The following is a 24,656-nucleotide window of genomic DNA, read 5'->3' as shown; positions in this document are numbered from 1 at the left end:
GCAAACTTGAACTGTGGCCTTGAATGGATGATATGGCGCTAGCATGGTTGAAATCGGTAATTAACTTAGTTCTCAGTTCCTGTCTAGTTGAAGGCGCAGCGGTTCTAGGGGAGACTGCATTGCCTTGTATTCCGGGCTCGGCATGTTGGGAGCCTTGTTGCCAGCAACAGCCTTTGGAGACAGCTCGACGGACACTTCGATCGGAGCGTCGTCGTTGTCGGCGAAAAAACTTTCGCGCAGCGGGTGGGTCTTCGGGTTGAACACTATGCACAGCACGAGTGTGAACGAGTTGAGCACGATGAAGAGGATATTGGGTCCGGCAATGATCCAGTTGGTTGTCAGGATGCCAAAGGTGAACCACATGATGTTGTTGGTCAGACTTGCCGCTACCATGTGCGCGTTGATGAAGGCTGCAGACTTGTGCTTGAGAACTTGGAACAGCTTCTCCATTGGTGCCGCATATAAGCAAACGGAGGTCACGTCTCCGATGTACCCCACCGTTTTGGCCACCTCCGCACGCGTCTGACCGGTGTAACCGAGACCGCCGACGATAGCGTAGGTTGACAGAACAGTGTACACTGTCATTGTCACGGCGAGCACTCGGGCCACGTAGCGGCGTTCCGCGGTGTACCGCCAATATACTGCAATGTAGGTGAGTGCAGCGATGTCACCGAAGCCGAAGCAGACGAATACTGGGAAATAATTCTCGGACATGTAGCCGTATATCGTCCAGGTATGCGAGTTGATAAGTAGCATGACGAGAGGAATGATGGACGCGACTCCAACGTGCTTTTGGTTGTGGATCTGCCTCATCAGAATGGCCGGACTGCAGGCCAATGCCAAGGTACCGAATGCAGCGAGAATCCGGACGAAGAGGAGTACTGTGCTGTCGACCATGGCGGGAGTGTTTAATTAGTTGTCTTGAGTGGCGCAAGTGTAAGTCGAAGGTTTGGAAGCACTTGAGCTCTTGAAAACAAAAGGCAAAGTGGGTTTCAAGAAGACAAGAGACTTGTCCTCAGGAGATGGCAGCCAGACGAATCAAGTTCAGTTTGCGTACTTCACTCTACGCTGTACAAGCGTGCTTTGTCTCATCTCGAGATTGAGCTTCATCGAAGCGAATTGTTTAGATGCAGCGCTCGCCGGACGCGAGGACCAGGCGCCACCTGTCGAATAGGAGAGCATTGCCTCCTCCCTGCACACAAGTAAACCAGTCAAATCGATGCAAACGCAGCAAATGAGCGCATGGTGCAGTGACAGCGAGGGCGTCACGAGCTCCGACTTTTTTTAATTCTTGCTTCGCCTTGTCTTCCTCGTAGGTAATTTGTAAAACTGCTGTCTACTGTAATCTACAGTCTGTACATGTATTACCTGTCAAATGACTTATCCGTTGACAAATTGGTTGCACGTAATTTATCCCTACACCAGAAAATCAACACCTGAACACGAAATCAAACCGACAGCAGCACAGCAGGTAGCTAAAACATGTAGATCTATTTCACCTTGACATCCTGCGCAGGCCTAGGTCCGACGCGCCTTACGGAAAGTCTCGAGCAGTTTGGAATATGTCTGCTGCTGCAACTCCGGGTTCGCCAGCTCCTTCTCTACCTGGAGCTTCATGCGCTTGCGCTGCTCCGCGTTCTCGTTGGCGTCCACTGCGCTCTGCTGTTGCTGTTGCTGCTGCCGCTGTTTGCGCTTCTTGTTCTTCTTCTTCTGAGAGCTCGTCGTTTCGGGCTTCGCTGGCTCGTCACTCTGAACAGTTTGGTGCGGCTTGGGCAGCATCGTATCCATGAAAGACCTGTAGAGCGCCGTCATGGACGGCAGTACGTGGGCGGGCGCATCAAACAGACTGCTAGACGTGGATCCGTTGGAAGGCACGCCGCTGGGCCCAACGTGTTTGTGCTTCTTCTCTGAAGCGCGGCCGCCACGAGCGGCAGTGTAGATGGCACTGAGCGCCTTGGCCTCCTGCTCGCCATCCTTGGCGGCATTGCGCTCGGCCACAGCTGCAACGTGGGCCTGCTTGCGACGACGGGCCTCCAGCGACCGGGAGTTGGGTCCATCCAACCTCCACACACCCGACTTGGCATCGAGCAGCAGGATGTCTCCGGTGCTGGGGTGGAAGCCGGCACTCCATACCTTGTTGCCGACCTTCACAACACGCACGCAGGTGGGCACAGGCGTCTGCGGGTCGAAAACCAGCACCAGCGTCTTCTTCTTGGAGTTTTTCTCCACGGGCATCCACACGAGGAAACGTTCGTACAGCGTGTCTTCGGCGACTACAGCATCCTTCGGCACGGTGTAGCGCCACCACAGGGACAACGAAAGCAAATTCCAAACCTGCACCTGGTCCACGGTCACGATAACCACGAAAGGAGAGTTTTCGCCGGGGAAGACAACCTGTCGGATCTTCTGGCCATCGGCCGAAGGGATTACACGGCGAAGCGAGTGGGTGGCCACGTCCCAAAGCGTAAGCTTGCTGCCGTACGCCACCGCAAGCAATGAACCATCGCGCGCAAAACCCACGGCCGTGACCGGCTCGTCGCGGAAACGAACAACAGACTGGCAGTGCCACGAGACGCCGCCGCCCTCCGTCTGCGTCTTCTTCCAAACCTTGAAGTCACCCTGTTCATCAGCAGTCACGACGCAGTCGCCGTGGTGCGAAGGAGAGAACACGACGTTCGTCACAAGTGCGCGACCGTGAGGCGCGTCCACCGCCGTGTTCACGAAGAACGACCCATCCACCCGGCGAGTCCAGAATCGCAGAGCCTGTTCGTCACCGCTCGTCGCCTCCGACGGCGCGTGCAGGGTCACAAGGGCGTTGCCGCGCACACTAAAGCACGAATGCGAGGCCTGCAGCGTCGGCAACGTCTCGTCCTCGGTCCGGGTGACCTGGTTGCGCTCCGACAGCAGCAGCGTCTGCAGCACCCGGTCTGCAAAAGGCTCGTAGAACTGCAGCACGCCAGCACCGGAGGACCCATTGAGCACGAGAGCCTTGGACACCGGGTCCACCACCAACTGCCGAGAGGGCAGCGAGGCGGCCGCCGAGCCGCCAGCTCGGTCCAGTCCGCGCGCTTCCCACTCCTGTTCGCGCGTCACCGGGTTGTACTGGAACAGCACGTCGTCCGACAGGCCCACAGCGTACACGCCGCCGTCGCGGCGGGGGGCGATCACCTCCACTGCAGCGGGGAGACGCGGCAGGTAGGCGCGCCGGCCCGACTCCAAGTTCCAGGACACGAGCACGCACTCCTCGCCGCCGGACAGCAGCGACTGGCCGTTGCTCGAGTACTGCAGGCAGCGCACGGCGTGCGAGTGCCAGTGCAGCTTGGCGGCGGACGGGGCCGAGTCGTCGCCCGCCGTCTGCGGCTGCAGCTGATGGTAGCGGTAGATCTGGCCGACGCCGTCGCCGATGGAGAACTCGCGCTGCGTGGGGCTCACGGCCACGCACGTCACGTCCCGCAGGTGCTTGAGCGTCTGCACGGAGCAGACGCGGCTGCTCGAGTCCTTGGCGCCTGGGCGCTGGTGCAGCCACGCGGCGAAGAGCTTGTCGCCTGCGGCCAGCACGGCGTAGTCTCCGGCTTGGGCTTGGTCCGCGTAGCTCTGCATGGCGGCGGCCTGGAAGGGCCGCTTGGTGTGCTGCAGCAGCACGCGGCCGCGCTTCTTGGTCTTGAGGCTGAACTCCACGAGGCTCCAGGCGCGGGCCTCGCCCTGCAGCACCAGCAGCAGCTGCGACGGGCTCGTGCGGCTCGAGCCGAGCCAGAGCACGGGCGCCTGCACGTCCGCCTCCAGCAGCGGCTTCTGCTCCACGAAGTCCCAGAGCACCACGCGCCCGCTCTGGTACGCGGCCAGCAGCTGCAGCGCGTTGTGCGGGTGCAGCGCCAGCGCCGTCACCGAGCTCTTGCCGCGCGCGCGCACGCACTCGTGCAGCACGCGCCCGCTCTGCGCGTGCAGCACGCGCACCACGTGCGCTTGGCGCTGGAACACGTAGCGCCCGTCCGCAGAGTACAGCAGAGACGCCACGCGCGCGCCGCCCACCGGCGCGGCCGGCGGAGGCGTCAGCAGCTCCAGCTGCTTGGCCTGGGGCAGCGAGTCCGGCGTCATGCTGGCTCGGGCTTGGCTGGAGGTTACGAGTCTGTTGGCTGGGACTTCGCTGCGGACGGGTGGAAGTGAGGCTTGACTACTGGGTAGTCGATTGGAATGCACTAATGGCTTCATAGTAGTCAGTAGTTTAGTATTTTAGTGTGGTGTGGTGTACGTAACTTCAACTTGTGTGTGATGGCTACATGGTAAAAATACCAGCTAGGAAGGGCTTGTTGCGCTGAGGTGAGGTAGCTGCACAGGATGAAGAAGATGATGAAGGGATGTTTGGTGGTGCCTCAGGATGGAGAGTGGGTGGCGCTGCAGCAGCCGCTGCAGCCACTAGGAAGTGGTGGAAGTTCGTCGTCGGCCATTGACTTCAGGCGAGGAAGGAGTCGCGACGCTCAGTGTGGCGAGCGTCTGGCGGCGTCGCGAGTGACGCGCGACAACTTGATGCACCAGATGGAGGCCATCGTGCTGCAGGAGGCAGAGTTGGGGTCGGCGTTGGAGCTGCTGGACTACACTAGGCAGAAGTGCAACAAGCAGCACGACGAGATTGTGCGGCGACTCGAAGACTGTGAAGAGATGCTGCGGAACTTGGAGCGCGGTGCATTAACCCAGTCAGATGCTGCTGTTGAGAGTCTCTTGAGTGGAGAAGAGCGCGTCAGATGGCGGCGAACGAAGGAGATGGTCACGACGGTGCTGCCCGAGGTCCTCGTGCGACTTGAAGATAACATTGAGCTGAACAATGCAAAGATCAGAGATGTGCGTGCCAAGATGGAGGAGCTACGAGCCAAACGTCTTGCATTGAGAGAAGATATCGCTGTTAAGGAGGAAGATATCGCGTTGATGCTCTCCGGCGATTCCATATGTTAACCTGTGGATACAACTTCCAATTGAAAAAAATGCAGTACAATATGAACAACTGAGAGCATCGACATCGTATTGCAATCTGGTGTGATTTTTTTTAAACTGCGAAGTCTCCCTGCATTTCACCGGTGTTTTGAGCAACTTTGGCCACAGTACTTAGAATATGCTACATGCCGGTATTTTGATCACAGTATAAAAATTGAAATACATTTGCGATGACCATTGTATGTTCGAAGTGATATACGTTGGTGTTAATAATCTGCCACGCAGGCAACGCGGGGTCTTGCTGAAGGATAAAGGTATCGCCGACGTCTTGGACCAGGACGCTTGGCCTATTCGTTCGGAATATCACTCCGTCCTTGCACTGGCCCAACGCCGGCACAGCTGGAATAAATGGAGCTGAGAGGTTTGCCATCAAGTATCATCAAAGGTATTCGATACATGGGCATTTCCTACTGAACCTTATGCGCTGAAGCCTTCGAGATGAAGTGAAGGTTTCCTGCTCCTGGATAGGAAAGGAGTTTGTCAGCCCTCGAGTACCTGCTCACAAAAAAGGAAAGTACAAATCAAACACGTACACCAACGCACAAAATTTCGAGCGGAAGTGCCGCTGCTGATCGCAGCATCGCTGGTGCCGATCTCCGGCGACTTCACAGCTCGACCATCGTGACCGTGTCATTGCGCCAGATGTAAGTTTGCATCGATTTGGCAGTCAAATTGACTGGCCTTCCAGAGTGCAAGGAGGGGGCAATGCTCTCCTTTTCGACTGGCGCCCAGTCTTGCACTGCATCTAAACATTTCGTTGTGATGAAACCTAGCACCGAGGTTGAGACAGACCACGACCACGACGTTTGTAAAGCTCGAAAACTGAACTTGATCTGTCTGGTCGCCATCGCGCGGATTGACGTCTTCCACTTTGCGATTTGCCTTCCAGCACTCAAGTGCTACTAAAGCATCTTCAAGCTTCGCTACACAAGACAGCACCACTCGATAATGGTCGACAGCACAGTACTCCTCGTCGTTCGGGTCTTCGCTGCACTTGGAGCGTTGGCCTTACTCTGTAGCCCTTCCATCCTTATGCGGCAGATTCACAAGCAGAAGCACGTGGGAGTCGCGTCCGTCATTCCACTCGTCATGCTCGTAGTTAATGCTCATACTTGGATGATGTACGGCTACATGGCTGCAAACTACTTCCCGATCTTCGGCTGCTACGTGTTCGGTGACATCGCTGCGCTGGTCTACGTTGCAGTCTACTGGCGGTACACCACTGAGCGCCGCTACGTGGCCCGAGTACTCGCCGTGACAATGACAGTGTACATTGTTCTGTCAACCTACGCTATCGTCGGCGGTCTCGGTTACACCGGTCAGACGCGTGCGGAGGTGGCCAAAACGGTGGGGTACATCGGGGACGTGACCTCCGTTTGCTTGTATGCGGCACCAATGGAGAAGCTGTTCCAAGTTCTCAAGCACAAGTCTGCAGCCTTCATCAACGCGCACATGGTAGCGGCAAGTCTGACCAACAACACCATGTGGTTCGCCTTTGGCATCCTGACCACCAACTGGATCATCATCGCGCCCAACATCCTCTTCATCGCGCTCAACTCGTTCACACTCGTGCTGTGCATAGTGTTCAACCCGAAGACCCATCCGCTGCACGAAAGTTTTTTCGCCGACAACGACGACGTTCCGATCGAAGTGTCCGTCGAGCTGTCTCCAAAGGCTGTTGCTGGCAATAACATGCCGAGCCCGGAGTACAAGGCAATGCAGTCTCCCCTAGAACCGCTGCGCTTTCAACTAGACAGGAACTAAGAACTAAGTTAACTAACTTCGAAGTACACTACCCATTTTGATGCTCTCATGCTAATGATGGATTCACTCAAACGCAAACAACAGACATCGTGCATCGGACTTTAGCCCGTTCAAGAAGTCAGATAAAATAGATCTACATGTTTTAGCTATCTGCTGTGCTATAGCCTCCACTTGTGCTTGATTTGGAACCGAGTCTCAATGTATGTAGAGCTGCGTGCTCTAACCTAGAATGCCAGTTAGTCCAGCTCGTAGAGAAGTTGATTCTGGAATCGAGCAGCCGCAATTGGAGGTGCTGGCGATACTGCGTCGAGCTGCTCAGTCTTAATAGGACTGCCCAACGCAGGGATTGTTTTCTTCTCAAGGATGACCACCATGTTCTCACTGGCCACGTCGAACTCCGCAGTGGACGGTTCGATGTCAACTGGTAGCACTGCTACCTGCATTTCGTACTCGCGCTGTGTGCTGTCTGAGAATTGGAGATTCAGCGAAGAAGTTGACGGGAACGTGAGCTTCACGCTGGTTGAGTCGATGTCAGCCACGTTCACAACGTAGGATAAGCACGCCGCTGTATCGTGTGTCTCGAAAGGTGGCTTGATCAGTTCTGAGACTTTGGTCGTCGCCGTTGCAGGTTCAACCGTTATTGGCAAGATCTCAGGCGTCTTGTCTGCATCTGCATTATCCGTCGTGTCGAGGTCACCTTCTTCATCGCTGCAACTCTCTAGCGGTGGCAAATCATCGTAAATATCGTCTTTGATAGCTGAAGGTTCAGTTCCTACAGGAGGAGACGAGCGCTTGACTGGAGCCGAGTTTTGGATCTGGGCCTGACGTTGTGTGTGCGCAAGCACCTGCGGATCATTTGCCACCATCAGTGCGGTCTCTCTCAGCATTCGGAACTCGTCTTCGCCCTCCTTCTTCTTCTGTTTAGGCGCGCTAACCTCTGGTCTCTCTCGTGTAAGTGCTTTACTCGGTTCAGCACCGACAACAGTTTCCTCCTCCTCCTCTTCATCTTCATCTTGAACTATAAGTGATACGGACTGTGGTTTTGGCTTGAGTGGGGGCTGCACTGGCAAGGTGACTACCAACTTGTGATTCTTGCGGTCGAACTTGGCACTACCCTTCTCCTCGATCACTGGGAAAGGTAAAGCCAGCTCCAATGATTCGTAGTTGCCCGGAACACTCGGGCCGGCTGACAGTCGTAGCATCCGCTCGCTCACGTCCAAATCCAATCCCTTAGCACTCGTGGATAGCGGAAAACTCACCTCAACGACGAGCTCCTTTGGACGGTAACGATCTTCAGGTACCTTGTTTCCCGGATCCGCTTGCATGTGGTGCAGGAGCTCGAAGTTTCCCCGGTAAATCAACTGGTGCTCCATTTTCTTCTTCTTTGGCTCGTCCAGCTTCAGCTTTGGCTCCAGCTTCATGCTCGATACCTCCTTCATCAACGGAGTGTTCTTCTCCGCTTCTTCCACATGCGTTAACTGATTCAGTACAGAATCATCAGCTTTACCAACGATCGGTGTTATCGTTTGGGCTGGTGGCGCATTCTCCTTGTCGCCCAGCGGCGTGGTCTTGTCCTTGGACGCATCCGTAGACTTGGGCTTGGTGGTCTTCTTGGACTGCACCGCCTTTGTCGACTTTGCTTTGGTTGGCTCCGGTACTTCACGCTCCTTCCGCAAGCACATCGTGACCGGGTCGCCGGATTTGTAGAACACGCCCTTAAGGATGTGGTAGTTCCGTGCCAGCACCGCCTTCTGGTTGCGTCTCGAGTCCCTCAGCACCGGCTCAACAGCGTCCAAGCACGTATTGATCACCATGTGTCTGTATTCTGCTCGAGCCATTGCGAACTCAACGACTCGCGGGTGGAAGCACACGTCGAAGGTCGGGACGCCGGAGCCTCCTTTGTCGGCCTCGAGCCTCTCGGGCCCCAATGAGTAGGGCAGGTTCCACGACGTGCCCTGCTGGCCAGAGGTCACCCTGGTGCTGGAGGGCGGCTGCATCTTGTCGCTGCTGCAGACGTTGACGAACACCTTGTGCGCAGCGTCCCACTTGGTCTTGACCACGAAGCCGGGCCTGGGCTTGACGAGCTGCTTGTCCGCCGGCACCTTCTGCTCGTGCTCGAGCTGGGCCAAGTACTGCTCCGTCTCGGCGCGGTTGCGCGGGTCCGAGATCTCCTGCATGTACTCGTTGAGCAGCGAGCGGAACTCTGGGTCCTTCATGGCGGACAGGAACTTCTGCTGTTCGTCCGGAGTCACTTTGGGCTCCGCTCCGGTGGTTTTTTGGGTCTGCTGCTGTTGCCTCATGGCTGCTTCGAAGAGCGCGCCCATCTCCGCCTCGCTCGGGACGTCTGTCTCCATTGTATTGTTGCTTGCAGAGCTGGTGGACGGACTTTTAGCGTCTCGAACGCTGGCCACCATGGCTTTATGACCGTGTGCGACTGTGTCAATGCTCGACTGGATCTACGGATCCTTTGCGCGCCAAGGGACACGACCGGTTTGGAATTTTGTGGAGGGTCTAAAAATAGTCCGTCGCAAAAATAGAAGACGGGTGGGGTGTAGCCATGTTGTGCGGACGGACGCCATGCCATTGACACATTGAAGCTGTCGTATTATAGCACCACCATGCCGGCGCAGCAGGAGGAGATCGGTGCGTTGGGGATTGCAAGTTGTGGTTGGTGGTGGATGTAGGCTGACTGACTGAGGCGGTTGCATTGGTTTGATTTGACAGAAGAACGCTTTGTGCAGACGCTGAAGTTCGACGAGGAAGAGGAAGACCAGCAGAGGGACGAGAGCTACGAACACGACGAGGGCAGCGGCCAAGACGACGAGGAGTGCGGCCAGCAGGAGGACGAGGACTATCGACGGCCTCTGAGTCGCACGGCGTCGTCTGCAGCTTCTCGCTCCACCGCGTCCTTCGACCGCGAGTTCGACGATGGCCCCACGCCGTACGCAGACTCCGCCGCCATCCAGTCCAAGAAGTACATGGAGCGCGACCAGGTGCGGCTGGCGCTGGAGCAGGAGGAGCGTTCGCGCCGCTTGAATAAGATCCGCGCGCGTCGACAGCATTTGGACAAGTGGACGCAGAAGACGGCGCGCTCTCCGTTCCATGTGAACCTCGTGGCCGACAACGAACGCCTGGATGAAGAGCACCGCCTCCGCATGATGGAGCGTGCGCGACGCTCCCGAGAACTCGAAAAGCGAGCCAAAGCAGCCAAGAGCGAGGTCATCCTGAAAGCACTCACCGAAACGTCGGATCTGGAGCTGCTGCGCCGCGAGAAGCGCGCCATCATCGACGAGGAGAAGAGACTGAAGGCGCTGCTCGACCTCGAGAAGACCAACTCGCACCGTAAGATGGACCTCCTCGCCGCTCGCAATGCCGAGAAGCGCCGTCGTCAGGAAAAAGAGGAGTACCGTCGTCGCCAGCGACAGCAGGAACTCCAGGAGCGCGAGGCACGATACAAACAGCTACTCAAAGAGAAGTTGGCACTGGAAGACGAGTAGTCCCCTCTTCCTTCCAGCCAACTCGCCTCGCGTTTATACATTTCACCACCCATCAACCAGCTAATGAACAGGACAATAAATCCCACGCCAAGCACTCACGTGAATGATTTCACCTCTCGTGCATTTTCCAGTTGACAATTCCTCCCCGTTCCTCCTTATTCCTGCACGGTACTGCGCTTGACAACGTAGACCTGCTCGGCATCCAGCGTCACCACGTAGTCGTACGTCGGGAACGTGACTGCAGTAAATGCACGCACAAAATGATGTTAGTATCCTCGTTAATGCTTCAACAATCGAGCAGCTCTTATGAGAGACTGGGCAGCTCACTGGTCATGCGTCGCAGCTCCTCCTTATGGCTGGTGTCCAGCACGCTGCCCGAGTCCTGCAGCATGGAGTAGATGGTCTCGGCCGTGATCTCCCCGGAGGTGCCGCGCAGCTCGCCCGTGGCCGACAGCACTTGGCCCTGGATGTCCAGCACCAGCGTGCCGGTCTGGCCGCTCACAGCTCGCAGTGCGCCGGCGTCCTACGCGTCGCAGAGAGCGATTCAGACGTAGATATTCGGGTCAGATATACACAAGATAATAGGAGATGTGGAGGGGGTGCTAGCGAGGAGAGAGGGGCTCTGCAACTGAAGATATAGCGGGACGAACGTCCACTGGAAGGCATGTACGCACCATTATCGATCGACCTCTTCTTGCGAATAGAGATTTGTGAGGCGGTAAACTTTTGAACACCGGTTTTGTGTCAGTTTTTGGGTGATGTAGCCATGTGTCTTTTCGCGGACGCAAGATGGATACAGTACGCTCACAGTATCGACTTGGCCACCTTGGTAGCAGCGATGACGCGCGAGAATGGCAAGCAGATGGAGACGGACAGTGAGGCAATGGGCTGTGAGGGGACCAATATGTATGTTGTTAGTTGCTGATTGAGTGTGGTTGCTGCGTTGCCAGTGGACGAGCACGGGGATATGAAGAACGACGCGCTGGCGCAGGCGAACGTCGCGCTGGAGCAGTTCACGCAGGAGAAGGAGATCGCCAAGCACATCAAGACGTGGATGGAGGAGAAGTACGGCCCCACGTGGCACTGCATCGTCGGCTCCGAGTACAAGACGGCCTTCACCTACGAGAGCAAGAACTTCGTACGCTTCAACGTCGGCAAGAAGTGCATTACGCTCTTCCGCCACCCGTAGGCCTCGAGGCTGCACTGATCTCTACAACTTCAAACTACAGCAACTCGTTGGTGCGGACATATCTTGCAAATGTTTAGATTTGTTTACTCGGGACAGGAATGCTGCAGGCTTAGATCTGCCAGCGACTGTGAACAAGCCTACGCCTTCATAAGCATCTCGTCTTGAGCCACGACCTTGTCTCTCTAGTCCGCGAAGGAACGTCAGGCGCCTACTTCCTAGCGACTGCTTAGAAGGAGGCGTTGCCCGGCCATCGCGGGAACGGAATCACGTCACGGATGTTCTCAATGCCAGTCACGTAACGAATGAGGCGCTCGAAGCCGAGACCGAAGCCGGCGTGCGGCACCGTGCCGTACTTGCGCAGCTCCAGGTACCACTTGTAGTCCTCCGGGTTGGCGCCAGACTCCCTGATGCGAGCCTCCAGCACGTCCAGACGCTCCTCACGCGCCGATCCGCCGATGATCTCGCCGACGTTCGGTACCAGCACGTCAGCGGCAGCCACGGTCTTGCCGTCGTCGTTCAGGCGCATGTAGAAGCTCTTGAAGTCCTTCGGGTAGTCGTGGATCACCACGGGCTTCTTGTAGACCGTCTCGGTCAGGTAGCGCTCGTGCTCCGAGCCAAAGTCCGTGCCCCAGACGGGCTTGACCGAGAACTTGCCCTTCTTCAGGTGCTCGGGCTGGAGCAGCAGCTCCACGGCGTCCGTGTACGAGATGCGCACGAAGGGCGACTCGACCGTGGCGGCCAGACGCTCGAGCAGTCCCTTCTCCACGTTCTTGTTGAAGAACTCGAGGTCCTCGGTGCAGTGGTCCAGGGCGTACTGCACGCAGAACTTGAGGTAGTCCTCGGCCAGGTCGATGTCGTCCTTGAGGTCGGCGAAGGCGATCTCGGGCTCGACCATCCAGAACTCGGCCAGGTGGCGCGACGTGTTGGAGTTTTCGGCGCGGAAGGTGGGGCCGAACGTGTACACGTCCGAGAGCGAGCAGCAGTGGGTCTCGACGTTGAGCTGGCCGGAGACGCTGAGGTAGGACGGGCGGTCGAAGAAGTCCTTCGAGTAGTCGATCTTGTTGTCCTTGGTGAGCGGCAGCTTGCCGTCCGGGTGCTGGCTCAGCAGCGTGGACACGCTGAACATCTCGCCGGCGCCCTCGCAGTCCGACTCGGTGATGATGGGCGTGTGGATGTACAGGAAGCCGCGCTTGTTGAAGAACTCGTGCGTGGCGAAGGCCATGGCGTTGCGCACGCGCATGGCGGCGCCGTGGATGTTGGAGCGCGGGCGCAGGTGCGCGTGCGCGCGCAGGTGCTCGAGCGTGTGGCGCTTCTTGCTCATGGGGTACGTGGCGCTGTCCGGGATGCCCCCGTAGAGCGTCACCTTGGCGGCCTTGACCTCGATCTCCTGGCCCTTGGCGGGGGACTTGACCACGACGCCCTCCACGCTGAAGCTGGCGCCCACGCCGCCGGACGCGACGGCGTCGGTGAAGCCCTCGGTCTCCTCCTTATTGATCACGCACTGCACGCCGGCGAAGCACGAGCCGTCGTTGAGCTCCAGGAAGGCGAAGGCGCCGGCGCCGGCCTCGCGCAGCGTCTTGGCCCAGCCCTTCACGGTCACGGTCTGGCCCTCGAGCGCCAGCCCGCTGGCCAGCAGCTCCTTCACACGGATGCGGTTGCGGCGGAACAGCGTCGGCGCCGTCGTCGGCTTGGCGGAGGGCACCACGGCGTCCATCTCAGTCTCTCGGGTTTAGGCTCGGGCTCGTCTTGCGTAGCTGCTCGCTGGTTGCGAAATGGGAAAATGGTTGCTTGGATCGGACGTAGTGGGGCGTCGACGACACATAAGCGCGCGTGATTGGACGAATTAAGTCGCACTTAGACGGCGATTGGAGGAAAAGGAACTTTTTCTTGTGGCGAAGACATACTTACCTACGGTACCGAGATACCGGTATCCGATATGCTGCGCCGGACGCTGCAGGTCGTGGGCGTGCGCGTGGAGGCCGCCAAGTCCGGCAAGGTGGTCAAGCGGCTGCGTGGCCAGCTGCTGGACGTGCCGAGGCTGCGCAACGTGGTGCCCGACCCAGCGCGCGCCGACATGAAGCTGGTGCTGCTCAACGCCCAGGTGCAGAGTCTGCGGCCACTGCGCGAGCGGCTGGCGGAATTCCTGCGCGCCGGGAGCTTCAGCTTCGTGCCCCACGCGGTGCAAATCGAGTGTAGCCAAGATGACGCGGCGCACGGGATGATAGATTATGAGGATAGAGCAGTGGATAAGGCGAACTTCAAGGCGCTGGCGGTCGGCGACGTGTCCTTCGGTCCCGTGGACAAGGAGAACGTGCACCAATTGCACGACATGAACGAGACGCTGTTCCCCGTCAAGTACGGCGACGCGTTCTACGAATATGTGACGGACGCACCGGAGGGATATTGCAGGCTCGGTATGCTGAGACTTTAGTAGGCGAGGGCATCAAGACGCAGCAGTCTAAAGCTTTCGCTTGTGCTGCAGCATACGCAGATGACGGAACTGCTATTGGGTCGGTCTGCTGCGAGGTGGAGGAGGTGAAGATCGCGGGCAAGCGCCGCTATCGCCTGTGCATCCTGACGATCGGCGTGCTGGAGGAATACCGACGCTCGAAGCTAGGTGAGGATTGCTACTGGATAGGGCAGTTTCTTAAGCGGTTTTGAAGAGCGTTAACGTACGATGCGAATGCAGGCAGCTTGCTGCTCGAGAGCGTGATCGCGCAGGCTCGAAAGGATGGGCTCGCGTATGTGTACCTCCACGTGCACTGCACCAACACGGCGGCGCAACGCTTCTACTTCGCGCACGGCTTCGAGGTCACGAAGCTCGTGCGCAACTACTACTCCGAGCTCACGCCGCCGCACTGCTTCGTACTGCGACGGCAGCTCACTCTGTAAGTATCGTTCTACGTAGAGATGTAGAGTTTTAAAGATGGAAATAATGTATTGTACTAGTTTACGGATGAGGAAAAATAAAGACTGATTAGATTGGTAGCTGAACTATGCTCTCCAACAAAGTAGCTCTCCAACAAACACAAGTGGGCAGCTCCCACATTCTACTTCGCGTTTTCAGATTTATACTACGTGTTCTTCAAAAACAGGAATACGAGCTGGTACCGCGCGATTTTCTCGACGACTTCTTGTTTGGTGCCCTCCTCAACAGGATGCACTCCAGACTCATTTTTCATTGCTGTCTGGCTAATGCGTGAAAATGGCCTTCGCATGCAGCGTCTTCGAGACGATCTACTTATTGGGCGATTTCGATAGGCTTTTGGAAGAAATTGCCAGATCCGCAGAAACTCAAATACTACTAGGCCTCTCAACGTTGATTGGCTCAACGTTCGGTCAACGAACTTAACCGAAACGTTGTCGGTTGAGGTTGAGAGGTTGGTAAAGCGCTGTCAGCCTCACATTGCCTAGCCTAGAAAATCTGACAAACTCCGTCATCTACCTGCGGAACGCAATAGAAGCTCCAGCTGCGAATACCATGAACGAAGGCCCTCATAGTTCTCCTGTCATACCTGCGGCTATTCGTTCTGCGTCGACTCTATCGTTCACTTCGCCGATTCCTTCTCGAGCTCGAAACCGAGCGCCAACTCCCAGAAGCCAGTCGTCCGCGATGTCTTCTCGCCAACCTATCGCCGTCAGACGGTCGCCAAGATTGAGTGCGCCAAGCCCCTCACAAGTTCATGCTGAGCCTCTCCTGCCCAGAGCGCCTGAACCGAGCAACCTGTTCAAAATGTGGCGCCCAAAGTACCCCGAAAGGTGGGAGTTTATCCGCCTTGTTCCCGGTGATCAGTGGGCATCACTACCGATCGATAAGCTTAACTCAAAAATGGCATCTTCAGCACACTGCACAAAATACCACTCTCTCGTGAAGTATTCACATGGCTCGACCAATGCAGTTAAGCTGCATATGCAGAAGTATCATATGGATGTGCTTCTAAGAGCTGAACAAGATCGCCAAGAGATCAGGACTCGTACGGTGAAACGGCAGTTGCAGAATGCATTTGATTTGGTTCCAGAATCGACCAAGCGACAGCTTACGGTGGTGACAAAGGCTCAACAGAGCTATGCCAACGGACTACTTGCTAAATGGGTGGCACAAAGCATGCGGCCGCTAGCCATCATTGAGGATCCCGGTCTCCTGGAATTTATTGTTTTTATTACGCAGGAACTGGGTGGTGTAGTGTTAGATGTACCGGGTGCTACACAGTTACGAGCTGATATTGAGCGAGTTGAGACTGAGTTGAGAGCTTCATTAAAAGCTCGTATCCACACGAGTTGTCAGTACGTTTGCATTACAACGGACATTTGGACAAGTCGCCGGGCCCAAAGTTATATGGCGCTAACCCTGCATTACCTCGAAGAAGACTTCACAATGTGTAGTTGGACGCTTGAAGTCGAGGTATTTCCCGGTATGGATACTGGTGTTGCTATAGCGACCGGGTTGGAGAAAATGCTGGAACGGTGGGAGCTAACTTGGCGATGTGCACATTATTGATTCGCGACGGCGCTTCAAATGCCGTTCTCGCTAGCAATATATTAGGTGTAAATAACATCTCATGCATCGCCCACTCGCTGCATCTAGTTTTGGGTAGCGCCTTGGCGCGACAGAAAGGATCTATTGGTGAAACTATGGTGGCTAATTCCATTACGACAGCTGCAATCGATGTACCTGTTCATGGCGGAACTCTACAAGAAGATGAAATTGTTGTTGCCTCCGAGGAGAAGCAACAAGAGGTGCTGAGTGAGATCGAAACAAATCTACGTAAGTCACTAAAGAACGACACAGCTGGAAAACGTGCGTTAGCCGCCATTCGTGACGTTGTCCAGCGATTTCGCACCCTCGCAACGTATTTTCGCAAGTCGCCAAAAGCGACAAATCGCTTGGACGCTATACAGAGCGAGGAATGGAAAAGACCACCGCTGCATTTAATCACAGATTGTCCGACAAGATGGAATTCGTGTCGCGATATGCTGGAGCGACTTATTGAGCTCGAAGCACCTCTAGATACCTTTTTTTTTACTTATCTTGAGAAGCCAGAGGGGTAGGCGGAATTTAGGGATCTCAGTCAAGACAAGTACCCAGTGCCTAGGGATTGGTTTATGATTAAGTGTATGGTAGCGCTGCTGGACCCTATCGCCGCTGTTACCAAGGTTCTTGGAGGTAATTACTATACTACATTAGCATTGGCCTTCCCCATGCTCCGCAGGATCAAAAAAGTGCTTAGTAGCTCAACTATCTTGATAAGCAGGTGCGACTTGTGGCCCGCCATGACTTTCAAGCTGATACGCTTTCAAAAATGCACGTGGTTCGTAAAGCCATTCTTTCGCTTTTCATAGAGCGTTTTCAAGGGCTGACGTTTGAGCTGGTTTGGATCACATTTCTGGATCCGCGTTTCCACAAAATGAATTGGGTACGACCTGATGAAGTTGAGGCAGCAAAACACGCATTAGTTGACGCTGCTGCATTAGCCACCTTTGATTTTGCAGAACAATCACGTACACCGGCCCAACAATCACGCAGAAGCTCTTTGCAGCGATCTCCAAGTGATGATTCAGCTGGTGTTTGAGACGACGTGTTGGGCTCTGATGACGAAGAAGAAAATTTGCCTTCTGGTGATGGTCTGTTGCTTCAAAATATTCGGCTCACGTGCGCTCAGGAATTTGTTTCTTATCTCGATGCTGCGAAGATTGTCCCCCGTAAGCAGGATCCCCTTGTATGGTGGTCTGTGAACGGTCAACAATACCCTTCTCTTAAGCTTTTGGCACGAAAGTGGTTAGGATGCGTCGCTACATCAGTGCCATCAGAACGGGCGTTTTCCACGGCAGGCAACACAGTGCCAGCGAAGCGCTGTCAAATGGATCCTAGCCTAGTGCGTGATATAGTGTTCATGGCTGAAAATGCCGACCGCAAAAACAAGTTGTGTGAAACTAATTCGTAAGTATTTTACTTGCTAATTGATGATATCTTTGCTTGCGCTTTTAACGCCTCACACTGCGCACCGTCGGCCTTCATCGGCTGCGTACCGACCGTGTTATATAGCAGGTTGTTGTCCGTCGTGGCCAAGCTGTCCGTGTCGGTGGCCGCGGCGCCGAAGGATAGCTGCAGGCCCGTGGTCATTGGTGTCTGCACGAGACGCACGCGGCCGTCATGTTCCAGCATCTCACACAGACGCTGGCAGGCCACGCACTTTTAATGCGCGAGGCCCAGCACTTGCCGCAGCACGAAGCGCAAGTCCACCATCTGCGGCGCAACTGCCTTCCCTCCAATAATGAGTATAAAGTGTGCAATGAAAGTGTACAGACGTAGGCTTTAACCTCAACCTCTGATTCTTGACGTTCGGCTCAACCGCGAGGTTGAAATTAACGTTGGGGGGACTAAATACTACACAGGTAAATGCTCGAAGTGCACGCTGATTGGTCAGACTTTAATGCACTACCGTTTACTACAACTATTAATACCAGTACTGTATTAATACAACCGGTACCAGTACTGCTAAATTTACCAGACTTTTCCGGTACGTGTATGCTCGACCGGTGTTTTTGCTACAAAAAAAAATGTGCTGCACACAAATGTAGCGCACTTAGCCAGAGTTTGACCAGCCATTCCGGCGAGCAGCTCCGATACGCGAGTAACTAACTGTAGCCATCAGCATGTCCAAGCCGCTGCTGGACAAGGCGCTGTTCAAGAAGACCCTGGAGGTCGTGGGCGTGCGCGTGGAGGCCAAGAAGATCGGCCGCGTGGTGAAGAAGCTGCACGGCCACCTGCTGAACCTGCCGCGGCTGCGCAACGTGGTGCCGGACCCGACGAACCCGGACCCGTACAAGAACTCGAGCAGCAAGCTCATCCTGCTCAACGCCAAGGTGACGGACGCCGAGACGCTGCAGCCGCTCAACGAGGACCTGGTGAGCTTCCTGAAGGCGGAGAGTCTGGCCTTCGTGAGCCACGCCATCGAGCTGGACTACGACTACTTCGCCGTGGACCAGGTGCTGAGCGAGCTGCTGCCCAAGGGCATGGACATCCCCAGCTCCTTCGAGACGGTGGGCCACATCGCCCACCTGAACCTGCGGGACAACCAGCTTCCGTACAAGAACATCATCGGCCAGGTCATCCTGGACAAGAACGCGCAGATCCGCACGGTCGTCAACAAGACGGACAACATCGAGACAAAGTTCCGCACGTTCCCCATGGAGGTGCTGGCTGGCGACGATGACATGGAGGTGGAGGTGCACGAGAGCAAGGCCAAGTTCAGGTTCAACTACGCCGAGGTGTACTGGAACTCGAGGCTGCAGCAGGAGCACCTGCGCATCATCCGAGGCATCAAGCCGCAGGACGTCGTGTGCGATATGATGTGCGGCATCGGCCCGTTCGCCATCCCCGTGGCGCTCAACGGCACCAAGGTGTACGCGAACGACCTGAACCCGCGCAGCTACCACTACCTGAAGGAGAACATCGCGATCAACAAGGTAGAGAAGCTCGTCACGCCCTACAACCTGGACGGCCGCGAGTTCCTGGCCACACTACTGAGCGAGAAGAAGCAGTTCACACAGGTGCTGATGAACCTGCCAGCCATCGCGCTCGAGTTCCTGGACGCCTTCCCCGGACAGTTCGACCACTGGGAGGGAGAGCTGCCATACATCCACTGCTACTGCTTCTCCAACGCTGAAGACGTCAAGAAGGACGTGAAGGAGGTAAGCCCACGAGTGTATTTTGCCATAGGAATCGTCACGGTTCTCACGTTGCTGGTATGTTTGAGTTGTGTAGCGCGCCGAGAAGATCATGGGCGGTGAGCTGGACCCGGAGAGGACGTCGTTTCACCTCGTGCGCGATGTGGCGCCCAAGAAGGTCATGGTCTGCATCTCGTTCCAGCTGCCCGAGTCGATTGCCTTCAGCTCGGAGCGCCAGGCCTCGAAGCAGGACGACCCCAAGCGGCGGAAGGTGGACGCTGATGCTGCGGCTTAATCGTCCTCGGCTACGTTATGATCTGTAGATGCATGTTAGAGATGAAAGCGAACGGAGACGACTAAAAGTCAATCGCCAGTCGTGCTGTTCTACATATTTTAAAGCTCAGGAGATCGCGTCGTAGTTCAGCTACGGAATGAGCTGCCGGCGTAGCACGTAGCAGTCCGGTGGCTCGATGCCTTTGTAGTAGTTCCGCAAGATCTGCGTGGCCTCGAATCCATGCGCAAGGTAGAAACGCAGTGCCGCTGCATTGCTGGTCTGGACATGGAGATACACCTGCACCACTCCGTCCCGAATGGACTGGGCCACGACACCTTCAAGAAGCCGACTGCCTGCAGGACATGCACAACAATTAAATCCCTGGGCCAGAATGCAGCGATCTCCCTCCCTGGCATCGTGCCTACCGATTCTAGCTCGACGATAGCCTTCCAGCACGCCGAGCGTCATGATGTACGTCCGCTCAAGGCCTTCGGACCCTCCCTCCACAGGTTCTCGTCGACAGCAGATAGCACCGACAGCGAAGCCTCCCCCGACGCATGCTGGCCACACATGACACGTTGTCAATGGATGGATGCATCATCGTGACAAGTACACCGCCACCAGCCTACCTATCTGGGCGTAGCCCGGCGGGGAGCTCACGACCTCCTTGTAGAAGGCCAGGTTGTACCGCACGGGGAAGAGCTGCAAGTTGAGCTCGCGCAGGCGCTGCACGTTGCTCTTGTCCACGGGGCCGAAGACGACATCCCCCGCCGCCATCACGGCCGCCACTGGTCTAGTTCCATCGGCACCCGCTGCCTCCCTGTCACTCAACTGCTTGGACGACTTGCAACTCGAGGACAGGCTGCGTCGAGCCATTGGCGGCGAATTCACTTGTGCCAACGTCGCTGTCGCGTTCGAAACGATTGGGGCTCTCGTAACGGCGCAAGTTGAAGTGGGTCGTGCCCGCTCGCCGCGATCTTCCGCAGATTTGATGCGGGTCCGCTCCCGTGACTTGGTCATTCCTGCTTCCTCCTGTCCAGCGATGAAGCTCGCGACCATCTCCGCTCTCGTCACCTCCGTCGTCTCCGCGTCGGACGATTTGCTCGTGAATCCCGTGCTGACGGCGGCGAACCTGCTGGACAGCGACGACTTCTTCGTGTGCGACTCGAAGGTGCCCGGCTTGAACGGCCACTACGTGCTGCAGCCCCCAAACGTGGTGCAGTCGGACCCGGACACGCCCGTGTTCTTCAGAGAAGACGCAGATGAAGATGGAGACCAGTCCTCCGCGGACACGGCGACGGACTTCCGTCTCTTCCGACACAACGGCTTCTGGATGATCGCCGACGTGGAGCCCTGGCCGCCCGTCACGCACTTCCGCTGCGACCCGACCAAGACGCAGATCATTGGCATGGATGTCACGGAGGTGTGCAGTTTGGGGCAGTCAACGCCGCCGCGGGTCGGCTACTCGCCGGCGGACCCCAAACTCGGAGACTTCTCGATCACTTTGCATCGCCATGCCTGCCAAGAGTTGAAGCAGATTGAGGGCGAGGACGCCGGGAGCACACGGAACAACTTCTCTACTCGCAAGGAGGAGCTCTAACTGCTAATCTGAATCTGCCGCCACTGCTTCTATGCTTGTTGTGCTGTTATTTTTCGCGCTTAGTTCCACATCACGGCAAGGTTCTGCTTCCTGACGGCGAAGACACAAGCTAGGGGGAGGTGATCGGACGGACAGTGAGCGTTGGGCAGCCACGATGACGCTCTACCGAAGACATTGGGTAGGATCGGAGCGCACCAAGTCCCCATGTAGCGCGTGCTTGCGTATCGATCCGTCTCCTTGGCGTCTTCTGCCACGCTGTCGTGCCAGTCTTCAGGTTTGTGCTTCACCCATTCGACATCCGCCACGCTCAGGGGCTCGCGATCGTCTTGACCTACCGCCTCGAGCTCTTCTAGCGTCGGTAACTGGAGCAGTTGGAATGGTGTGAGCTGGCCAGTGGAGTGGAAAATGTAGTCGATCGTCCCCTGAAAGTTTTTGCCGGAGAACGTGAGCTCGGGCTCGCTCATGTACTCCGCATACGCGCCGTAGGCGCTCTCCATCGTCTCGCTGTGGACGAGTAAGCTGTCGCGGTCTGCTCGAGGGTGCAACGTCGTGTATCGCTTCTCCTCGGCGCGTTGGTCACTGCCACCTACGCTTCTGTCGAGTGCAGACAGAAGCGGTCGGGGACACACGTCGGCGTTGACTATCGGCTTTGTCTGCTTCGCGTCGCTCGTGTAGCGAGGCGTACGACCCGATCCGAACGAGATGTCGTAGACCTTGACGTCTGGAGGCACGTCTGGAGCAAGAAACAATGGTTTCTCATCCGAGTCAGCAGTGCTCGGAGCTCTTCTCTTGTAAGCAGCGTGCTCTAAGGTGCTTTCGGGGGCGGAAGGCTGACTCCAATGCCCCCACCCGTGCTCATTGCGCGCCATGACTCGGAACTGGTACGTCATGTTGGCGCTCAACGATGTCACCACAAAGGATTTAGCTGCTCCATCGGGGACTGCCAGCTCGTACAAGAAGCCTGATGTCTTGCTCGCACAGTTCTTGACAGAGACTTTATACTCCAGTATCGGAGCCGACGACGTCAGCGACGTTGTCGACGGCTGAGGTGGCTGCCAGTTGATTCTCAGTGATGAAGCTGTGGGATCATCGACTACCGGGCGGTTTGGAGCCGCTGGAGCCTCGGTAACGGGTCGCCGACGTCCCGTGAGGATAGTATGGTAGACGTCACTGCTTGGGGTGGCGTTGAAAGTTCCGGCCAGCACGATGGGGAGCTGGAAGTCTGCATTAAACACAGCAATCTGGCGGCAAAGGTATTCGGTCTGCAGCACCCGCACGCGCTCCATCTCAGGCGTTGCCCCCGCAGCAAGCTGCGTGTTCACCACACAGAGCGCAGAAGGCAGCGCCGAGGTTTCCCACGGCTGCAGACTAACCAGTAGCGCCAGTTTGTCCTGCTTCGCTCTCGCTGCGAGGTTCGGGTCGTTGATATTGGTGCACAGATCGTTCAAATGGACTTCAGTCGACCGGAAGAGTTGGAACGTGCTCTTCCGGAACGCCGTCACGAGCCCCTCATCGATCTCTTTAACCACCGCAGCCGAATTCGGCGCCGCAGACGTCGCGTAGATACTGTCGTACCCAGCCGTGGCCAGCTCCACTGCCCACCAGTCATCATACTCGTCCACTTCCTGCATTACAAAATGCAATAACGCTATCACGTTAGCATTGCAGACATCATAGATGCATGCAGTGGTTGGTGCGCACTTGGAGGCACATGATGTCGGCGTCGTACGACAGGATCTCTCTGTTGCAGTTGCAAGATGCAACACAATACAATACAAACTTCGGTAAGCAAGTATATAGCTAAAACCTCACGCCGATCAAGCCTTCAGTACCGCAGCAGTCGATCTCGTCGCTGTCGGATGTTGAGGATCCCTGCCCTGACGTAGCTCTTGCCCCCGCGCTGCATCCGCCGCGCGCCCATTTGCGACAGCACATTGTACGTGAGCACCGACACCTTCTCGAGGTCCGCCAGCTCCCCCAGCTCCGCAAGATCCCGCTTGGCAGGCACGAACGCTCGGAACGGGGGCTCCTCCTCGGAAGACATGGCTACATTCACATTGCGCGCGTCTCTTCAAGATACCTGTATACCAGTAAGTACCGTACACAATTCCCCCACTAAGTACGATCTGCATCAGCCAAAAATTGGACGTAGAGAAGCGAGCGAGTGAAGTCGAAGGAGCCGCCGCCTCCAGAGACGCCGCAGCCATGACGCACGACCTGTCGTCGCGCATCGAGTACTCGGAGAAGTACGTGGACGACACCCACGAGTACAGGTGCGTCTCTCGCCCTATCGCGCCGTGCGATTCCGCCCAAAATCGGCCCCGAAACGCGACCAAAATCAGCATTATTGCGCATCGGCGACAGTATTTTTTTAATATTTATTGTTGCAATTGGCTGTGTGCTCCGGTAAAATACGCCAGACACGTGATCCTGCCCAAGGAGATGCAGCGCAGTCTGCCGGACCGCCTGCTGACGGAGACGGAGTGGCGCCAACTCGGCGTCCAGCAGAGCCGCGGCTGGGTGCACTACGCCATCCACAAGTACGTGACGCGGGCTGAGACCAGACCAGGCCGAGCTCTGCAGATGCTTTTTTACAGGTCTGCTTGGGCGTTTCTGAAGGAGGGGGCTGACCCCGTCTATTGTTTTTCGCTGTTGCTGCTGCTTTTCTGCTGCGTTTGCAGGCCGGAGCCGCACATTTTATTATTCCGACGCCCGCTGGGCACGGACCCCACTACGGGCCGCGTGAACCCGGACATGGAGAAGCAGGCCAAGGAGAAGTACGCCCAGGAGTTCAATTGACGGACGGGGCTGGCGTGGTGATTCGTAGCGGGTGAGCCAGGCAGGGATTTCGGTGGAAACGCAACGAGGAGGAGGTGCACCGGCGGTGGTCGGCGCTGACGTACGTACGCGCGGTTTAACGGCGGGTGTGCACACTGAAGTGCCTGAGCAAAATACAGCGACTGAATTTGGTTTGGTTGGTCTTGCTGGACTTTGGAGTACACGGTGTCGCAGTGGAGACCTTGCTTTCGTCTGCACTGTTTGCTTTGGATGCAGGAGGCAGATCGACGTCATATCACGTGCTTGGACGCTCGTCCTCGCTTCAAGCGAGTCGCTTGCTCGCGTTGAAGCTCGGGGCTGCGGCACCTTGCGCGTCAGCGCTGTTTAACGCCATGTGCTCGATTCGGACGCCAATCAGACGTTCGATTGACAGGCACCAACTGGAACTTGAATTCGCTGGCGAAAATATTGCTTATATCATTACTTTTCTCAGTTCTCAGGCCCCTATGGTGAGGAAAGCTTACTGGTTTGGCGTAACTCGCTAGGGCGCAGGGTCGACGCAGTGCTGTCACGTCCCTGGACTAGAACTGAAACTTCCTTGAAGTTGTCGCGCGCGCCAGGAGCTGTACCCCTGCAGTTCTCAGCAGTTGGTACGCGCAGCAGTTGGCTCGGCCAAAGTTCTGAGTGCTCGCTCACAGCCCACGAGAAAATATTCGCGGCGCCATGTGCGGGCCGCAGTCTGCACGTCGAAACGGACGAGAAACCGACGCTTCAGGATCCACGCTATTCGGAGCGCTGCCGACTGTCGCAATGCTCTAATAATGCGGGTTAGTCCCTCGCCGTCGCCGAGCAATCCAAGTCGGTGACGAATCCCACCGCGCTCTTCGCTCTCCAAGTCAA

The 24,656-nt window shown here is 56.5% G+C and overlaps 15 protein-coding genes across 15 annotated transcripts; 8 read left to right on the top strand and 7 right to left on the bottom strand.

Moving 5' to 3' along the window:
* Positions 1-72: 72 nt before the first annotated feature.
* IUM83_08780 (MtN3-like protein) lies at positions 73-897 on the bottom strand (the record flags this gene model as incomplete). The annotated part of the gene is made up of 1 exon (XM_067933173.1): positions 73-897. The coding sequence occupies one exon, from the start codon at positions 895-897 to the stop codon at positions 73-75; it is 825 nt and encodes a 274-aa protein (XP_067794284.1).
* Positions 898-1,518: 621 nt separating this feature from the next.
* IUM83_08779 (WD40 repeat-like protein) lies at positions 1,519-4,095 on the bottom strand (the record flags this gene model as incomplete). The annotated part of the gene is made up of 1 exon (XM_067933172.1): positions 1,519-4,095. One exon carries the CDS (start codon positions 4,093-4,095, stop codon positions 1,519-1,521), a length of 2,577 nt encoding a protein of 858 aa, XP_067794086.1.
* A 240-nt stretch (positions 4,096-4,335) lies between these two features.
* Positions 4,336-4,947, top strand: IUM83_08778 (uncharacterized protein; the record flags this gene model as incomplete). Its single annotated transcript, XM_067933171.1, has 1 exon — positions 4,336-4,947. The coding sequence occupies one exon, from the start codon at positions 4,336-4,338 to the stop codon at positions 4,945-4,947; it is 612 nt and encodes a 203-aa protein (XP_067794186.1).
* A 1,071-nt stretch (positions 4,948-6,018) lies between these two features.
* Positions 6,019-6,750, top strand: IUM83_08777 (MtN3-like protein; the record flags this gene model as incomplete). Its single annotated transcript, XM_067933170.1, has 1 exon — positions 6,019-6,750. One exon carries the CDS (start codon positions 6,019-6,021, stop codon positions 6,748-6,750), a length of 732 nt encoding a protein of 243 aa, XP_067794089.1.
* A 236-nt stretch (positions 6,751-6,986) lies between these two features.
* On the bottom strand, positions 6,987-9,104 carry IUM83_08776 (kintoun protein; the record flags this gene model as incomplete). Its single annotated transcript, XM_067933169.1, has 1 exon — positions 6,987-9,104. The coding sequence occupies one exon, from the start codon at positions 9,102-9,104 to the stop codon at positions 6,987-6,989; it is 2,118 nt and encodes a 705-aa protein (XP_067794088.1).
* Positions 9,105-9,368: 264 nt separating this feature from the next.
* Positions 9,369-10,247, top strand: IUM83_08775 (uncharacterized protein; the record flags this gene model as incomplete). The annotated part of the gene is made up of 2 exons (XM_067933168.1): positions 9,369-9,393; positions 9,475-10,247. The coding sequence occupies 2 exons, from the start codon at positions 9,369-9,371 to the stop codon at positions 10,245-10,247; spliced, it is 798 nt and encodes a 265-aa protein (XP_067794087.1).
* A 155-nt stretch (positions 10,248-10,402) lies between these two features.
* IUM83_08774 (ragulator complex protein LAMTOR4-like) lies at positions 10,403-10,924 on the bottom strand (the record flags this gene model as incomplete). Its single annotated transcript, XM_067933167.1, has 3 exons — positions 10,403-10,485; positions 10,575-10,770; positions 10,922-10,924. 3 exons carry the CDS (start codon positions 10,922-10,924, stop codon positions 10,403-10,405), a joined length of 282 nt encoding a protein of 93 aa, XP_067794187.1.
* A 185-nt stretch (positions 10,925-11,109) lies between these two features.
* IUM83_08773 (dynein light chain 8 family E protein) lies at positions 11,110-11,436 on the top strand (the record flags this gene model as incomplete). The annotated part of the gene is made up of 2 exons (XM_067933166.1): positions 11,110-11,122; positions 11,198-11,436. The coding sequence occupies 2 exons, from the start codon at positions 11,110-11,112 to the stop codon at positions 11,434-11,436; spliced, it is 252 nt and encodes an 83-aa protein (XP_067794092.1).
* Positions 11,437-11,662: 226 nt separating this feature from the next.
* IUM83_08772 (asparagine-tRNA ligase) lies at positions 11,663-13,150 on the bottom strand (the record flags this gene model as incomplete). Its single annotated transcript, XM_067933165.1, has 1 exon — positions 11,663-13,150. The coding sequence occupies one exon, from the start codon at positions 13,148-13,150 to the stop codon at positions 11,663-11,665; it is 1,488 nt and encodes a 495-aa protein (XP_067794188.1).
* Positions 13,151-13,372: 222 nt separating this feature from the next.
* IUM83_08771 (putative acetyltransferase (GNAT) family) lies at positions 13,373-14,328 on the top strand (the record flags this gene model as incomplete). The annotated part of the gene is made up of 3 exons (XM_067933164.1): positions 13,373-13,850; positions 13,919-14,053; positions 14,126-14,328. 3 exons carry the CDS (start codon positions 13,373-13,375, stop codon positions 14,326-14,328), a joined length of 816 nt encoding a protein of 271 aa, XP_067794091.1.
* Positions 14,329-18,090: 3,762 nt separating this feature from the next.
* On the top strand, positions 18,091-19,399 carry IUM83_08770 (TRNA (guanine-N(1)-)-methyltransferase; the record flags this gene model as incomplete). The annotated part of the gene is made up of 2 exons (XM_067933163.1): positions 18,091-19,128; positions 19,202-19,399. The coding sequence occupies 2 exons, from the start codon at positions 18,091-18,093 to the stop codon at positions 19,397-19,399; spliced, it is 1,236 nt and encodes a 411-aa protein (XP_067794090.1).
* A 129-nt stretch (positions 19,400-19,528) lies between these two features.
* IUM83_08769 (Acetyltransferase (GNAT) family) lies at positions 19,529-20,254 on the bottom strand (the record flags this gene model as incomplete). The annotated part of the gene is made up of 3 exons (XM_067933162.1): positions 19,529-19,731; positions 19,804-19,938; positions 20,008-20,254. The coding sequence occupies 3 exons, from the start codon at positions 20,252-20,254 to the stop codon at positions 19,529-19,531; spliced, it is 585 nt and encodes a 194-aa protein (XP_067794046.1).
* Positions 20,255-20,420: 166 nt separating this feature from the next.
* On the top strand, positions 20,421-20,978 carry IUM83_08768 (uncharacterized protein; the record flags this gene model as incomplete). Its single annotated transcript, XM_067933161.1, has 1 exon — positions 20,421-20,978. The coding sequence occupies one exon, from the start codon at positions 20,421-20,423 to the stop codon at positions 20,976-20,978; it is 558 nt and encodes a 185-aa protein (XP_067794243.1).
* Positions 20,979-21,037: 59 nt separating this feature from the next.
* Positions 21,038-23,022, bottom strand: IUM83_08767 (Carbon catabolite repressor protein 4 2; the record flags this gene model as incomplete). The annotated part of the gene is made up of 3 exons (XM_067933160.1): positions 21,038-22,603; positions 22,680-22,719; positions 22,811-23,022. The coding sequence occupies 3 exons, from the start codon at positions 23,020-23,022 to the stop codon at positions 21,038-21,040; spliced, it is 1,818 nt and encodes a 605-aa protein (XP_067794244.1).
* Positions 23,023-23,183: 161 nt separating this feature from the next.
* On the top strand, positions 23,184-23,777 carry IUM83_08766 (cyclin-dependent kinase regulatory subunit 1; the record flags this gene model as incomplete). Its single annotated transcript, XM_067933159.1, has 3 exons — positions 23,184-23,251; positions 23,399-23,518; positions 23,660-23,777. 3 exons carry the CDS (start codon positions 23,184-23,186, stop codon positions 23,775-23,777), a joined length of 306 nt encoding a protein of 101 aa, XP_067794047.1.
* Positions 23,778-24,656: the final 879 nt, after the last annotated feature.

Source organism: Phytophthora cinnamomi, assembly GCF_018691715.1.
Source record: "Phytophthora cinnamomi strain GKB4 chromosome Unknown Contig26, whole genome shotgun sequence".
Lineage (NCBI taxonomy): Eukaryota > Oomycota > Peronosporomycetes > Peronosporales > Peronosporaceae > Phytophthora > Phytophthora cinnamomi.
The sequence above is the reverse complement of the archived record's forward strand: the minus strand, read 5'-3'. Positions and strand labels throughout refer to the sequence as shown.